Source organism: Hemitrygon akajei, chromosome 14 (assembly GCF_048418815.1).
Source record: "Hemitrygon akajei chromosome 14, sHemAka1.3, whole genome shotgun sequence".
In the NCBI taxonomy this organism is placed as follows: Eukaryota; Metazoa; Chordata; class Chondrichthyes; order Myliobatiformes; family Dasyatidae; genus Hemitrygon; species Hemitrygon akajei.
Genome location: NC_133137.1, coordinates 30,504,151 through 30,520,820, shown reverse-complemented (window position 1 = coordinate 30,520,820; position 16,670 = coordinate 30,504,151). Strand labels below are relative to the sequence as shown.

General features: G+C 40.8%; 1 protein-coding gene across 2 annotated transcripts in view; it reads left to right on the top strand.

Annotated features, from left to right (window-relative positions):
* Positions 1 to 16,442, top strand: part of tfip11 (tuftelin interacting protein 11) — a 28,591-nt gene extending 12,149 nt beyond the window's left edge. For both annotated transcript variants that reach the window (XM_073065732.1, XM_073065733.1), the window contains exons 7-13: positions 566 to 1,069; positions 1,709 to 1,815; positions 3,550 to 3,718; positions 4,558 to 4,801; positions 8,237 to 8,379; positions 9,462 to 9,627; positions 13,263 to 16,442. In XM_073065732.1, the coding sequence (XP_072921833.1) occupies positions 566 to 1,069; positions 1,709 to 1,815; positions 3,550 to 3,718; positions 4,558 to 4,801; positions 8,237 to 8,379; positions 9,462 to 9,627; positions 13,263 to 13,618 (1,689 nt within the window). In that variant the 3' untranslated portion in view covers positions 13,619 to 16,442. The remainder of the gene's footprint in view (positions 1 to 565; positions 1,070 to 1,708; positions 1,816 to 3,549; positions 3,719 to 4,557; positions 4,802 to 8,236; positions 8,380 to 9,461; positions 9,628 to 13,262) is intronic.
* Positions 16,443 to 16,670: the final 228 nt, after the last annotated feature.

Below are 16,670 nucleotides of genomic sequence, written 5' to 3'. Positions count from 1 at the left end.
CACAGCTGGTCTGAAGGTTCATTGGGAACCCAAGTCACCCCAACCACAAACTGTTTTGAGCTGCTATCATTCAGGAAATGGCACCACAGCATAAAAGCCAGAACCAATGGGCTCTGGGACAGGCCATCAGACTGATTAATACATGCTGATACAATTGTTATATTGACTGTCCTATTGTACATAATATTCATTACAAATTACTATACATTGCACATTTTAGATGGAGACGTAATGTAAGATTTTTACTCCCTGTATATGAAAGATGTAAATAATAAAGTCAGCTCAATTCAGCTTGGACTTGGCAATTCAATAAATTTCAAGCAAGTCTGCTGTTGTGTCCATAAGCATCAATACTCTCATTTACTGTTTTGGGTCTAAAAATACCGTTTTGCCAGATTTAGATTACTAAAATATCATAGGCAACTTCTGACAATTAGTTATGAAAATAGCTGTGTGAGTTCATCAAAGAATTAGGCTGTCAAACAAATGACAGTATATCATTTGGGTAATGTTTTCATGGAAATTGAGCTGTTGTAACGTTATAACTTTTAAATTCATCACATAGGTTATAGACATGACGGGAAAGGAGCAGAAAGTTTATTACAGTTACAGTCAGATAAATCAGAAGCACGATATTCCTGACGATGCACAGTCTCCGGGCAAAGATGCCAAGACAGAGGGCTTTTCACTTCCGGAGCTAGAGCACAACCTGGAGCTGCTGATTGAAATGACTGAGCAGGAAATCATTCAGAATGACCGTCAGCTCCAGTACGAGAGGGACATGGTGGTCAACATCTCCCATGAGAACGAGAAGCTCACTGAAATCCTCGCGCATGAGGGGAAGATCATAGACAAGCTCAGCCACATCTTGCAGATTGTGGAGGATTGCGAGAAGAGACTGCAGCCCAACTGTGAAAATCCACTGACGCTGGAAGAATGTGCAAAAATTTTTGAACTGTTGCAGGAGAAATATTTTGAAGAATATAAGATGTTTGACCTGGCAGAACTCTCCATTGCCATTGTATTTCCACTGCTGGGAGAATACTTTAAGTCCTGGAATCCTTTGCAGGTACAGACTAACATCACACAAGTGAGCAATTCTCTTTCTTGTTATGGTAGTGGATAATGCAGACTAGAGTTGATTGTAGGAAAGATGTTCTCCATGCCTCTGGGCATCTTTATGCTGGTTGGGTGATGAGTGGTAAATTCCATTGACTCCCTTTGCTTTCCTTGTAGATTTGGTGATGTAATGAATTAAAGGTTCAAAGGTTTCGATCCATTTCCATCTGGGGAGTATTGGGCTATGCACCACCCTATTTGTTAGTTGTTTTGATATTGTCAGTGCGGACAATGCAAAATAAAAAAAATAGCTTTATTTGGCAGATGTTCAGCTAAAGATCGATACAGTGAAATAGGTTTTCTGCACCAACAACCAACGTAGCCCACAAGTGTCACCATGCTTCCAGTGCCAAAATAGCATGCCCTCAACTTAATAACCCTAACTAACCTGTACGTCTTTGGAATGTGGGAGGAAACCCATGTGGCCACGGGGAGAATGTACTAACCACTTACAGACAGCAGCAGGAAATTAACCCAGGCCCCTGGTGCTGTCAAGCATTGCGCTAACCACCATGCTACCGTGCCAAATAGAAGAGACAAAGACATAGAAGAGACAAAAGTTAATAGTTCGTGTTTTTTTTCCATATAGGATAACAAATATGGTTTAGATGTCATGTCTAAGTGGAGGAAACTTCTTGAACGAGACCAGCTGCAACATGGAGGTTGTGATATGCTGTCAATGGACCCATACCACAGGTAAAACAAAAGCAATGAATTGACAGCACCAGTCATATTTCGGTACAAATTTGCATCTTGAGTCTCAAAGAGATATTTCACGCACCTCACCTCAGCTTGTTTGCTTTAAATAATTAATGATAGTGTTTCAAGGAGAGTTGTTCCCCAAATTAATGCAAATCAAAGCATCCAAGATTTGATTCCCCGCTCTGTTTAATCTGGTTATGGAGAAAATTCCTTTTCATAGTGGCCATAATAAAAAATAAAGCAGGGTAAGGCAGCATTGTGGTACCTACCTCTGTTGACAATAGGTTAAAACATACAAAATGGTGAAGAGTTCTGGAGAATCCATTCTATTGCAACAGATGTTTCTCTCAACACTTTTAACATATGTTCACTTCAAAGGGTGCTTCCATCAGCAGACCCAGTCATACAAACAGAAACTCTGCCATTTGCTGTGGCGTAGAGTTACCGAGTTACTATTTTCCCATCTCAAATAGCTTACATCTGACTTTAAAATTTAGTTTAAATCTAATTGATTGGTTTGCAAGATGCTTTAAAATTCAGGACAAATTAATAATCCCATAGTTTACATTATGTTGCTAAGGTAAGCTTAAACTTACATGCCTGGTTAATGTAACATAACACCATGAAACACTTTTAACTGCCTGTAACTGTGCAAAATAGAAAGTTAAATGACACCAAAAGACCAGCATGTTGATTTGGTGACATTTCCTTGATGTAAAAGGAGGACCGTGACCAGAAAATCAATTGAGGAATAGTGAGGAGCGAACTTAACGTTTTTGCAATCGCATCTTGTTCTGTTCCTGCATGCCAATCAATTATTTTAAACAGTATGTAGCCCAAATCCTTTATGGATCAAAGTTTCCTTGATGCTGGGCTGTTTAAAATGTGAGGAGTTGGCCTGTAAGTGCATGGGCTGGCCAGCAATTGAAACCACATACTGAACTAAAAACCTGATGTTTTGATTGTCATACCATTTGTCACTGGAACCAAACGTCTGGCTTTTGGCCCACGTATGGATCAGATAACTAATAATGGACACCTGTGCTTCGCTCTGTTTTAAAACGTGGTCACGTGAGCTCAACTTCTGCCATACTGAAGGTTGTTTTATAGTTATTTTCCCTCTATTTGACACAAAGCGGTAGAATTACCAGCTTCTTGTATGAGTGAGGAGGTAAACTAAAGGGGAAGGAAAGAAAGAGCAGAAAATATGTTAAAAATGGGAACCTGACCGAGTGAATAAATTTCCAGTTTGTTGGAAGGTAAGCTGCTGAACTTACTTACTGCCTGTTACACTGCTGGCATTTAGGGCAGCAATAAAAGTCCTCTTCTCTTGTGGTGTTCAGGACCTCCTTCATCATGTCAGTAACTTCTTGGCTTTCACTACTGTCAGTCATGCAAGTCCTGGGTGGAAACTCTGGAATACCGTTGCACGCAGATGTAGAAGGATTCTCCGCTGTAATTTTGTTTTACCGGTCAGAGTTGTTAGTCCTGAGCTGAATCCCCAAACCTGGAGGACCAGTGGACCACTTCCCTTTGACCTGTTTGGCATGGGTGACCCTACCAAGAGCCAAAGCATAAAGCCCTCACTCCAGCCAGCATAGTTATCTGGGTCAATGAGGCACACAAGGCTCCAAACCACGATGAAGTTGTGGTCCTCTTGGAGGAAAACAAGGCACTGAATGAATTATTTCTCATTTATTGCTTGTCTTTCTCTCCTTAAATTTGCAGGTTAATGTGGGAAGTGTGGATGCCTTCTGCACGCAACGTTGTATCGCAGTGGTTGCCCCGGAACTGTGCCCCCATGGTTGATTTCCTGGAAAACTGGATGCCTGTGATCCCTCTTTGGATTTTGGACAATATCCTAGAACAGTTTGTTTTTCCTAAATTACAGCGTGAGGTATGAGTTACAACCTAGTATTTGTTTGTTTGTTATGTGACGTGTCGTATGATATAGGAGATTATGGTCTTTCCGATGACCATGATTGTTCTTGGCAAATTTTTCTTCACAAATGGTTTGCCATTGTCTTCTTCTGGGCCAGACGGTGACCCCAGCCAACATCAATACTCTTCAGAGATTGTCTGCCTGGTGTCAGTGGTTGCATAACTGACATATGATATGCACCAGCTGCTCATACGACCATGTACCACCTGCTCCCGTGGGGGACTAAGCAGGTGCTACACCCTGCCCAGAGGGAAGGAGCACTTTACAACTCCTTTGGTAGAGACATATTTCCACCCCACCAGCCTTTCCTGGTATTACACATGTGACAAGTCATCCAATGTGATATATTCTGCATTCATTGATATCTTTTTAATGCCAGTAAGCATCCTTGTATAATAACTCCAATTTATAAATTTTGATTGAGTTTAGCAAAGTCCAGATCGATAATCATCTGAAGGGATAGAAAAGGGATAAAAAAACAAGGAATTGGAAATATTTTGGAAAATATGCAGTTCAGGTATTGATGGTTGGGCTGAGTTGTTCTCCGACCTTGGCAATTTACTTGCAAATATTTCTCCACCATGCGAGGAGACGTGGTGAGGAAATGCCTGCAAGTAAATTGCCAAGGTTGAAGGACAACTCCGTTCAAAGCACTGCAAAAGGAAAGGGTTCATAATGAGGCTCCTCAGTAGCACCTTACTTGAAAATCTTTAAACAGCAGTTTGAGAAAGCAGGGCATCATGAAACGGAGCCTGTTGCAGTAATCAGTACAAACCACTTTGCATTCTTTTCAGGTTGAAAACTGGAACCCATTAACAGACACAGTCCCCATCCATGCATGGATTCACCCGTGGCTGCCACTAATGCAGATGCGCCTTGAACCACTGTATTCGCCGATCCGCAATAAGCTTTCCAATGCTTTGCAGAAGTGGCATCCCAGTGACTCGTCTGCAAAGCTGATCCTGTTGCCTTGGAAAGATGTGTTTACACCAGGATCCTGGGAAGCTTTCATGGTTAAAAATATTGTTCCAAAACTGGGTGAGAACACAAGTTATGTCAGAGCTGGAATAATGCTATTTTGTTTTTATCCCTTTTCTAAAGGTATTGGCTCAAGATACTTTGCAGATACCAGTTGCCTTTAGTGTCTTTAGTCCCATTCTCGTTCTGACATGTCAGAGATTGCCTGGTGTCAGTAGTCACGTATTCAGGACTTGTGATATGCACCAACTGCTCAGAAGACCATCCACCACCTGCTCCCATGGCTTCAGGTGATCCTGATCGAGGGGCAAAGCAGGTGCTACACCTTTGCAGAGGATGACTTGCGGAGGGAAGGAGTGCCTTGCACTCCTCTGGAAGAGACGTATCTCCACCCCGGCACCCTACTTTAAAATTTACCTCTTTGATTCATCTGTTGGCCGCCTCATCTGCTGTCCTATTATGTGGCTTAGAGACAAACTTTATCTGATGCTCACTCCCACTTTGTCAGCTTATTGTAGCTTATTTATCTAATTCTATTTTAAAAGATACCAAATAATGTGCTTCCAGGTCAAACAGTATAGAATATAACAACCTGTTGCATAGAAAAAAAATCCCCATTTTCCTGCTGGCTGCTTTGTTAATTATCTATCATAGTTGGCTGTTTTTTAGAGACAGCCTTCCTGTTTTTGGTTTCATGCTGAAGTTTGAGTATCGTCCATCCCGATTGCACTGAATAAATACTGCATCATACAACTATCTGCCTACATTGTACCGTTGTATCTGGGAGTACAGTTAGACAAGAAGCTAGACTGGACTGCCAACACAGATGCCTTGTGCAGGAAGGCACAGAGTCGACTGTACTTCCTTAGAAGGTTGACGTCATTCAATGTCTGTAATGAGATGCTGAAGATGTTCTATAGGTCAGTTGTGGAGAGCGCCCTCTTCTTTGTGGTGGCGTGTTGGGGAGGAAGCATTAAGAAGAGGGACGCCTCACGTCTTAATAAGCTGGTAAGGAAGGCGGGCTCTGTCGTGGGCAAAGTACTGGAGAGTTTAACATCGGTAGCTGAGCGAAGGGCGCTGAGTAGGCTACGGTCAATTATGGAAAACTCTGAACATCCTCTACATAGCACCATCCAGAGACAGAGAAGCAGTTTCAGCGACAGGTTACTATCGATGCAATGCTCCTCAGACAGGATGAAGAGGTCAATACTCCCCAATACCATTAGGCTTTACAATTCAACCGCCAGGACTTAAGAACTTTTTAAAAGCTATTATTAATGCTTTTTGAGATAGTGATTTAGATGCATATCATATTTTTTACTGAGTTAAGTATTGTATGTAATTAGTTTTGCTACAACAAGTGTATGGGACATTGGAAAAAAGTTGAATTTCCCCATGGGGATGAATAAAGTATCTATCTATCTATCTATCTAGGAGGCCATAAGACATAGGTGCAGAATTACGCCATTTGGCCTCATCGAGTCTGCTCTGCCATTCAATCATGGCTGATCTTACCTCCTGTAAGACATAGGAGCCGAGGAGATCCATGCAGCACTTGGATTTATTACATTGACTTGCAACAAACTGATTTTTTTCCCCAACTATTGTTGAGTATTGTTTGTTCAAAATCTCAGCTGTGCTCCAACACTGGGGAGTAGCTTAAGAAGGTCACTCACCCACCTTAAGAGAGGTTGGGAATAGACAGTAGATCAGTGTGACAGTGTTGTTCACATTTCATGATAATATTCAAAGTTGAAAGTAAATTTATTATCGAAGTACATATATGTCACCATATACTACCCTGAGATTTTTTCTTGCAGGCGTTCACGGTAGAGCACAGTAGAATTATAATAGAATTAATGAAAACTACACACAAAGACTAACAAACAACCAATGTGCAAAAGAAGACAGACTGCACAAATACAAAACAATAAAATAAATAAATAACACTGAGCATGAGTTGTAGAGTCCTTGAAAGTGAGTCAGTTCAGTGTATTGGTGAGTGAGTTATCCATGTTGGTTCAGGAGCCTGGTGGCTGTTTCTGAACCTGGTTATCTGTATCGCCTTCCTGGTGGCCACAGTGAGAAGAGTGCACGCCCCAGATGGTGGGGACCATTGTTGATGGATGCTGCTTTCTTAATAGCTCTGTTAGCAAAACTGTTTAATTCTGGTGTGTTAATTTTATAACTGCGGGATTAGATCTTGTGAAAGATAATGAACTATTATCCTGAGAATATTGTGGTAGACTATCTTGTGTGGTATCACTGAACATAAAGGAAGTCAAGAGGCAATCTTTTTATAAAAAGCATTGCCTTCTTATTCTGGCTATCATTCTTCCCCTCCCCCATTTTATTCTTGTTCCTATCAGATTCTTTCATCTTTAGCCCTTTCCCTTCACACCCACCTGGCTTCACTTATCTTCTAGCTCATCCTCTTTCCTGTCCCCCACCTTTTTATTCTGACACCTTCCCCTTTCCTGTCCAGTCTTGAAGAAGGATCGCGGCCCAAAACATTAACTGTTTGTATATTTCCATGGATGCTGCCTGACCTGCTGAGTTCGTCCAGCGTCTTGTTTATGTTGCTTTGGATTTCAAGCATCTGCTGAATCTCTTGTGTTTAAGAGTCAGCCATATTGTTTTTCTTTTGTGATGCCATGTACAAGCCAAAATGCATCTGGATGGCAGATTTCTTGTGCTTTGGTATCAGTGGCTGTCACAGGAAAGTAGCATTCATCATCAGGGACTCCTGCCAACCAGGTCATGCTCTTTTCTCACTGCTGCCATCAGGCTCGTGAACCAAAGGGGTTGACTTCACTCAACTTCACTTGCCTCATCATTGAAATGTTCCCACAACCAGTAAACTCACTTTCAATGACTCTTCATCCCATGTTCTCAATATTTATTGTTTATGTATTTATTATTTTTTTCTTCTTTTTGTATTTGCACAGTTTGTTGTGTTTTGCACACTGGTTGAACACCCAAGTTGGTGTGGTCTTTCATTGATTCCATTATGGTTTTTATTCTATAGATTTATTGAGTATGCCCACAAGAAAATGAATCTCAGGGTTGTATATTGTGACATGAATGTACTTTGATAATAAAGTTTCTTTGTTCTTTGAGTGGTGCAGTTGTACTTTATTGAGAATACATAAACTTCATGATAATTTTTTAATGAAATCAGTATTTTTATTGCCATATTTAACTAAAACTGAATTCAGCTTGGCAAACAATGGTTTGAGAATCTTCCAGAATATAATTAGAGCAACACTGTACAGCTGAAATTGTGGGAAATGCCACTAATGGTTTCTGTGTGAATGATGTATTAAATGTTTAAATAACCCCAATTTCTCATCCAGAAGAATTCAGTGAAGAAAAAGAACGTTAAAAATAGAAATAAAGTTAGTGTGGTGTAGTAAAGAATAGCACTGTGGGTGGTTGTTGGTCAGTCATGAAAAGGAAATATCTAATGCAGTATTCATCTTTCAACCCTGACAGGAATGTGTTTGAATGAGTTTGTAATCAACCCTCACCAGCAGCATATGGATGCCTTCCACTGGGTGATGGACTGGGAAGATATGATCTCACCGTCCAGCCTCATAGGATTGCTCGAGAAGAATTTTTTTGGGAAGTGGCTACAGGTGAGTTTGCAAGACTTCAAAGGTTCACGTATTATCAAAGCACGTGTCCATCTATAACTCTGAAAGTCGTCTTCTCCAGAAATTCATCAAAGAAAGAAAGAACATGAAAGTCATTCAGAGAGAAACGTCAACCCCCCCCGCCCCCCATAGCACAAAAATGAAGAGCATCCTAACCATCAATCCCTAAGACACCCCTCACCCCACACAAAACGGAACAGGAACAGCGACCCCCCCAAAAAAAAACAGCCCCTCTCCTGCACAACAAGAACGAACAGAACACCAACCCCCTAAACACCTTCCTCTCACACAACACAACGGAAAAGGAATGGGCGATTAAAAAACACAGAATATAAAAATAGTCTGAAAAAGTCCAGTCCATATACGCAGAACCACGAAACCATCCTATGATATCCGATGTCATCCTACTCTATTATCCTCCTATAAGACTTGTAACAATATCCATTAAGTTCCTCTTGTATTTGTTGGGGGGAGCATTGTGACTGGCTGCATCACTGTCTAGTATGGGGGTAGAGGGGCTACTGCACAGGATCGAAATAAGTTGCAGAAAGTTGTATCATTGACAGTCAGGAAGGAGATGCAGAAGCCTGAAGGCACACACTCAATGATTCAGGAACAGCTTCTTCACCTCTGCCACCCGAGGACATTGAACGCATGAACCTCACCACTTCTTTAAAATTTAGTTCTGGTTTTGACTCTACTTATTTTAACTTAACTATTTTATATATATATATATATATATATATATATATACACACACACTGTAATTCAGGGTTTTTTTTCCTACATTTATCATGTATTGCATTGCTGCTGCAAAGTTAACAAATTTCATGACATATACCAGTGATATTAAACCTGATTTTGATTTTTATGACAACATGTGTTGGCAACAAAATCGTATGATTTTGTTGATGATTGTGAATGGGTGGAGTTCGATTCTGTGAAATTTTATGCAATTAGGTGAAGTAGGAAATAGTTTTTACAATACATAAATCGCATCTGAATTCTTTACTTTTTATTGCAACTGGTAAAACAATTCTCTGCTGTATTTTCTAAATTTACAGGTGTTATGTTCGTGGCTCAGTAATAGCCCTAACTATGAAGAGATCACTAAGTGGTACCTGGGCTGGAAGTCCATGTTCTCCGACCAAGTGTTGGCCCACCCGACGATCAAGGAGAAGTTTAATGAAGCACTGGACATTATGAACCGGGCTGTCACCTCCACTGTTGGTAAGAGATTCTTCATTTTATTTCATCTGGAAACTTTACTAAACAAGGTAAATATTTGAAAAGGTAAGGAAAAGAAATGATGATCACAGAGAGGGGCAGCGTGGTGGCGTAGTGGTTAGCACAGTGCTTTACAGTATCAGCAACCCAGGTTCAATTCCTGCTGCTGTCCTATAAGGAGTTTGTAAGTTCTCCCCGTGACCATGTGGGTTTCCTCTGGGTGCTCTGGTTTCCTCCCGCAGTACAAAGGCATGCCAGTTGGTAAGTTAATTGATCATTGTAAATTGTCTTGTGATTAGGCTAGGTTAAATTGGGGGTTGCTGGGTGGCATGGCTGGAAGTGCTGGAATGGCCTATTCTGCGCTGTATCTCAATAAAATAAAATTAAAAGAAATATATCAAGTAAGGCAATAATAGCAGAGTTGATAAAAGGGAAAAAAATATTTTTAAACAGGATTTTGAACTCGTTTGAATACAGAATATCTAATGTCTGGATCGTGGGACATCCCAGTGTGTTTTGGGAGTTCATAAATCAATTAAAAGTGTGGTTTTAGCAGAAACCACTGCAGCCAAAGATTGCAAAGGCTCCAAAAACAGCTTGAAAACTGATGCAGATCAGAGATGAATATTAGATCCCTTCATTGCTTTTAAAAAGATTTTCTAGAAGCTTCTTCAGCATTGTAGCAACCAAAAATAGGTTCACACTTTCCAGAGTGCCAGAGAACACAGAATTTTTCATGCGGGGAGATGGTTCCCTGTGGGAGGCTTTTGAATTTATTCTGGTCTTTTCCCCCTTCACTTCCACTCCTGAAGAAGTGTCTGAAACTTTGACTGTTTATTAATTTCCGTAGATGCTCCCTTAGCTGCTGAGTTCCTCCAGCATTTTGTGTGTTTTAATTGAAAGGTTTCTTGCAAAGCTGGTATAACCGTAACACGTCACCACAGACGGAGTGCTTCCAAGCCTTTATGCCACTTGTGTAACCTTTTCCAATGCTACCACAACCTGGGATAATTTCTGTAATACCACCACCAACTCCCCAGAACTGCTACACGTATCGTAGTCACTTATTTGTACCATGCAACATCTGCACACTATATCCCTTGCATCTTCACCGGTGGGAGAGTTTAGTCAAAGCATTTACATAGAAACAGAAAACCTACAGCACAATACAGGCCCTTCAGGCTACATAGTTGTGCCGGACATGTCCCTACCTTAGAAATTACTAGGCTTACCCATAGCCCTCTGTTTTTCTAACCTCCATGTACCTATCCAAAAGTCTCTTAAAAGACCCTATTGTATCTGCCTCCACCACCATTGCCGGCAGCCCATTCCACTCTGCATTAAAAAAAACTTACCCCTGACAATTCCTCTGTACCTACTCCCAAGCACCTTAAACCTGTGCCCTGTTGTGGCAGCCATTTCAGCTCTGGGAAAAAGCCTCTGACTATCCACACGATCAATGCCTCTGATCATCTTATACACCTCTATCAGGTACCTCTCATCCTCTGTCGCTCCAAGTTCAGTCAACCTATTCTCATAAGGTATGCTCCCCAATCCAGGCAACATCCTTGTAAATCTCCTCTGCACCCTTTCTATGGTTTCCACATCCTTCCTGTAGTGAGGCGACCAGAACTGAGCACAGTACTCCAAGTGGGGTCTGACCAGGGTTCTATATAGCTGCAACATTATCTCTCGGCTCCTAGATTCAATTCCACGATTGATGAAGGCCAATACACCATACACCTTCTTAACCACAGAGTCAACCTGTGCAGCTGCTTTGAGCGTCCTATGGACTTGGACTGCAAGATCCCTCTGATCCTCCACACTGCCATTAAGAGTATCTACCATTAATACTATATTCTGCCATCATATTTGGCCTATCAAAATGAACAACTTCAGACTTATTTGGGTTGAACTCCATCTGCCTCTTCTCAGCCCAGTTTTGTATCCTATCAATGTCCCGCTGTAACATCTAACAGCCCTGCACACTATCCACAACACCCCCAACCTTTGTGTCATCAGCAAACTTACTAACCCATCCCTCCACTTCCTCATCCAGGTCATTTATAAAAATCATGAAAAGTAGGTGTCCCAGAACAGATACCTGAGGCACACCACTGGTCACCGACCTCCGTGCAGAATATGACCCATCTACAGCCACTCTTTGCCTTCAGTGGGCAAGCCAGTTCTGGATCCACAAAGCAATGTCCCCTTGGATCCCATGCCTCCTTACTTTCTCGGTAATCCTTGCATGGGGCACCTTATCAAATGCCTTGCTGAAATCCATATACACTACATCTACTGCTCTTCCTTCATCAATGTGTTTAGTCACATCCTCAAAATATTCAATCAGGCTCATAAGGCACGACCTGCCTTTGACAAAGCCATGCTGACTGTTCCTAATCATATTTTACCTCTCCAAATGTTCATAAATCAGTAAAGGATACTGTCTCCCTAACTACTGCTTCCTAATTTTACTATGTATGAACAAATATTTTGAAAACCATCACTTTGCTAACACAAACATGAGAAAATCTGCAGATACTGGAAATCCACAGGCCAGGCAGCATCTATCGAAAAGAGCAAACCGTCAACATTTTGGGCCAGGGCGGGAAAGGAGAGGAAGTCAGAGTAAGAAGGAACTCTGACTTATAAGGACCCTTCTTACTCTGACTTCTCCTCTTCCTTTTCCGTCCTGGCCCGAAATGTCGACTGTTTGTTCTTTTCCATAGTTGCTGCCTGGCCTGCTTTGCTAACACCGTCTCAGAAACTACAGCAGGTGCTGGAAACTTGAAGCAAAAACGGAAAATGCTGAGAAAGCTCCACAGGTCAGATGGCATCTTTGGAAAGAGAAGCAGTTAACAGCTGGGGTCTGCAGTCCTTTGCCAGACTATATTACATAGTTCTGAGTTGCACTGATTCACATATACCCTTTTAGATAATGTGACCGGTGTTTCAGTTTACTCACCTCATGTTAATGCATGAGCGAATCCCAACCCTGCTTGCAGCTGTGCATGAAAACTGGCACCAGCCTCTTCATGCCAGCTGCTATGTACCTGGCTCTGCCCTCCCTTCTATTGGAACTGGTCTGCTGGGAATATGGCAGCAGCCCCTGCAAACCCCGGTGCAGCCATTGTCAGGGATTGTCAACACCCAACCATTTTATAAGCACCCAGATCCTGCAGTCTCTGTAATAACCTCCAATGCGATGGAAATGGCTGTCTTCCCCTTTTCTACCCAATCTGTGCCTCATAATTTAATAAACTTCTATCTTTCAGCACTCTAGAGAAAACAATCATAAATCTGCACAGTATTCTCAACGCAGAGATTTCTCTGGAGCAACAGATTTAATGGCCAGTTACACACAGCCATGATTAATTTTTTTAATGCTATAATCCATTATTTTATGTTTAAATAAAAACATAGCATGTTTAAATATATTTTTATTATGAAATAAAGTTATCGAAACTTGATTACTAATTATAATCCTCCCTATTTTCCGTTGTTTCTAGTTACATGTAATGAACTTGTACAGTTTTTCTTTGTAACTTGGGTTTGATGGTGAAGTGTATTTAATCCAGTTGTCAGGTTTTGCCTGGAGAATTCAGAGTTTTCTTCATTGTTTTGTTTTCAACCAGGTGGCTACATGCAGCCAGGAGCTCGAGAAAACATTGCCTACCTCACCCATACAGAGCGGCGGAGGGACTTCCAGTACGAGGCAATGCAGGAGCGCCGCGAGGCTGAGAATATGGCACACCGTGGCATTGGAGTTACATCTACCTCCATACCAATGAACTTCAAGGACCTGATCCAGGCCAAGGCTGAAGAGCACAATATAGTCTTTATGCCTTTGATGGGCAAACGTCATGAGGGGAAACAGCTCTACACCTTTGGGCGCATTGTCATCTACATTGACAGAGGGGTTGTGTTTGTACAGGGAGAGAAAACTTGGGTGCCAACGTCGCTTCAGAGCCTCATTGATATGGCTAAGTAATACAAATAGGAGATGAGGAAGATCTGCTGTTCTCTTTTTCACTCTATTTTGTTCTGTTCACTTACTCCCTGACTGCAGTTTTGCAAGATTTTCAGCAATTTAGGGAATGGTGTGACAGGAAAAGAGACTCTCACAGTATGGAAAGATCTTCACTCCACGTGATCCTTTGGTTGTTCCTCATAGAAATTAATACTGACTCCAGCAACTGGTTCTTTATTACTTGTAGCATTTCTTCAAGTGTGAAATACTATGTTTATTTTAATATCTTTTTATTTATGAACAACAAGCCAAGTATTCTGATGTCAAAATGGTATTGATTTCTAAGTTTTAACCTCAGTAAAGCTTTCAGAGTGGGAGCTGCAAAGGTCATTAATGAGTCAGTTCATGATGAAACAATGGATTGAACGATTTCACTGGTATTGTGGCACATCTCCTAACATCAGGAACCATGCTGACTGCAACACTATTGTCTCTACATATTCCAGGATATTTATTCTCTCTGATATTTACACTGGTGACAAAAATAAGTTCAGAACATAGAACAGTACAATGCAGGAGCAAATTCATTGGCCAACACTGTCTGTGCTGACCACTATGCCAAATTAGCTACTCTTTATATAATAACTAGCCAGACATCTCCCTTAAACTTACCCCTTCTCATATTAAAGCTATGCCCCTGACACTTTTACCCTAGGAAAGAGACTATATACACAATCTGTGCCTCATAATCTCATAAGCTTCTATCAGATCTGCCCTCAGCTTCCAGCACTGCAGGAAAACAAACCATGCCCACCAAATCTCTCCTTCTAGCTAATGCTCTCTGATCGAGACAGCAACCCAGACATCATCAGCGGCATGCTCTCCAAATCCTCCACAACCTTCCTGTAATAGGGTGACCAGACTACAGTACTTTGGGCAGCATGGTAGCGTAGTGGTTAGCAAATTGCTTTACAGGGTGAATGACCCGGGTTCAATTCCCACCGCTGTCTGTAAGGAGTTTGTACATTCTCACTGTGACCATGTGGGTTTCCTCCAGGTGCTCCCACATTCCAAAGACATACCGGTTGGCCATTGTAAATAGTCTTGTGATTAGACTAGGGTTAAATCGGGGTGCTGGGCTTTGAGGCTCTAAGGGCTGGAAAGCTCTATTCTGTGCTGTATCTCAGTAAATAAATAAGAGTGCAGCCTGATTAAAGTTTTATACAGTAACAACATGACTTCCTGACTTTTATATTTAATGCTCTGACTGTTGAAGGCGAGCATGCCATATGTCTGTCTTTAACGCCATGTCTATATGTATTACCACTTGCAGAGAGCTGCGGACTTGGATCCCAAGATCCCTATGTACATCAATGCTCTTAAAGGTCCTGCCATTTACTGTACATTCCCCTTACATTTGACCTGCCAGAGTGCAACAAGTCTCACTTGCCTGAATTAAACTCTGCCTGCCATTTCTGCATCCTTATTGGCAACTGATCTATATTCTGCTATATCTTTTCAAGACCTTCTTCACTATCCACAATTCCACCATGTTTTGTGCCATCTGCAGATTTACAGATCAGCTTGAGTTCCTCCAGCGTTTTGTGTGTGTAGTCCATCTACAAGTTTGTCCTACACTTGTTGATTTTGCTTGTGTTTCAGTGTCACAGGCAGAGAAAACTAACTTTATTCTCAGCGACACCAATTGTTAATGAACTGTACCACTAATGTGAGGGATGAAAGCTACAGTCGATTGGGGTCATACCTTTAAGCATGCCTTCCCCTTCTATCGACTTGGTTCAGTAGATGAGCAATGCCTGAATTCTGATATTATCAGAATAATTATTAGTATACCTTTTCTTTTTAAATACATGATCTGTATAAGAAATCCTCTTAAACCTTGTGTGTCATTTGTACTTAAATGTCACAGATGTTTCATTAACAAAATAGGAACAAATCGCACCCTCATATCTACGGAGAAAGCTGAACGGGCCAAATGGCCTAATTCTGCCTGAATATTTTATGAGCTCAGAGAAAAAAAGTATCACTACCTTTTTTTTTAGCCTTGGTAATGGTGGTATCTGCAGTACTTTAAGTAAGGAATCAAAGATGTTCAACTTAAAACTTTTCATTAGTAATTGTAATTCATAATAAATTTTAAGATAATTTGCAGCTATTTGACTTATGAAACATTCGATTAAACACTTAATTTAAATGGGTGATTGAGTCATTTCAACCAGTTTGTTAAGTGCTGCAATGGGTGATTCATGACCTACCCTCATATTCCTTAATGAAATCACTCTCTGGCAATCTCATTTTAAAAACTACCTTCAGAAGAGAACTTTGAATTTTGACCGTAGAACATAGAATAGTTCATCACAGTACAGGCCCTTTGGTCCACAATATTGTGCCAACCCTTAAACATGTTTTCTGTTTATAAGTATTTTCCAACTTGAAAGGCCTAGCTTTATATTTTGGGGTTATGTTCCCTGGTCCTTGATCCACAGGTAGTTTTTGCCTATTATCATTAAAAAACTTTGATCAAATAAGCCCTCAATCTTCAAAATTATAGAAAATGCAACATTAGTTTGAATAACTCTTCTTTGGAGTCCAAATACTTTGGTGAATATACTCTGTAGTCCTTCTCAGTCCCATATAAACTAGTGTCATAAAATATGATAATCTCCAAGTTTTCCATTGGATTATTAAAACAATACTTGTGTATGGAATGGATTACAATTTAGGACAGTTCTTAGCACAAATAATACATTGATCTTCTTTTTGCGTAAAGAAAACAAACCTGTAAATTTCGAAGGATAAAAAATAAAAGTTATCTTCACACATCCACATTGCCCATATTTATTTAGCAATACCTTGAAACTTAGTGTACTCTGCATTTGTATTGTTAAGGATTGTTGCAAGTTTTAATATTCTTCCGGTTGTTCATGCAAACCTCCAGAAAAATCTACTGGTCTGAAGTAACAGTGGGTTTGTCTTTTTGGCAGACTATATTGAAATAGGTTCATGGGCCCTAGGAAAGATTAAATAGGAGATTGTGATCCTAGGGTGTGAT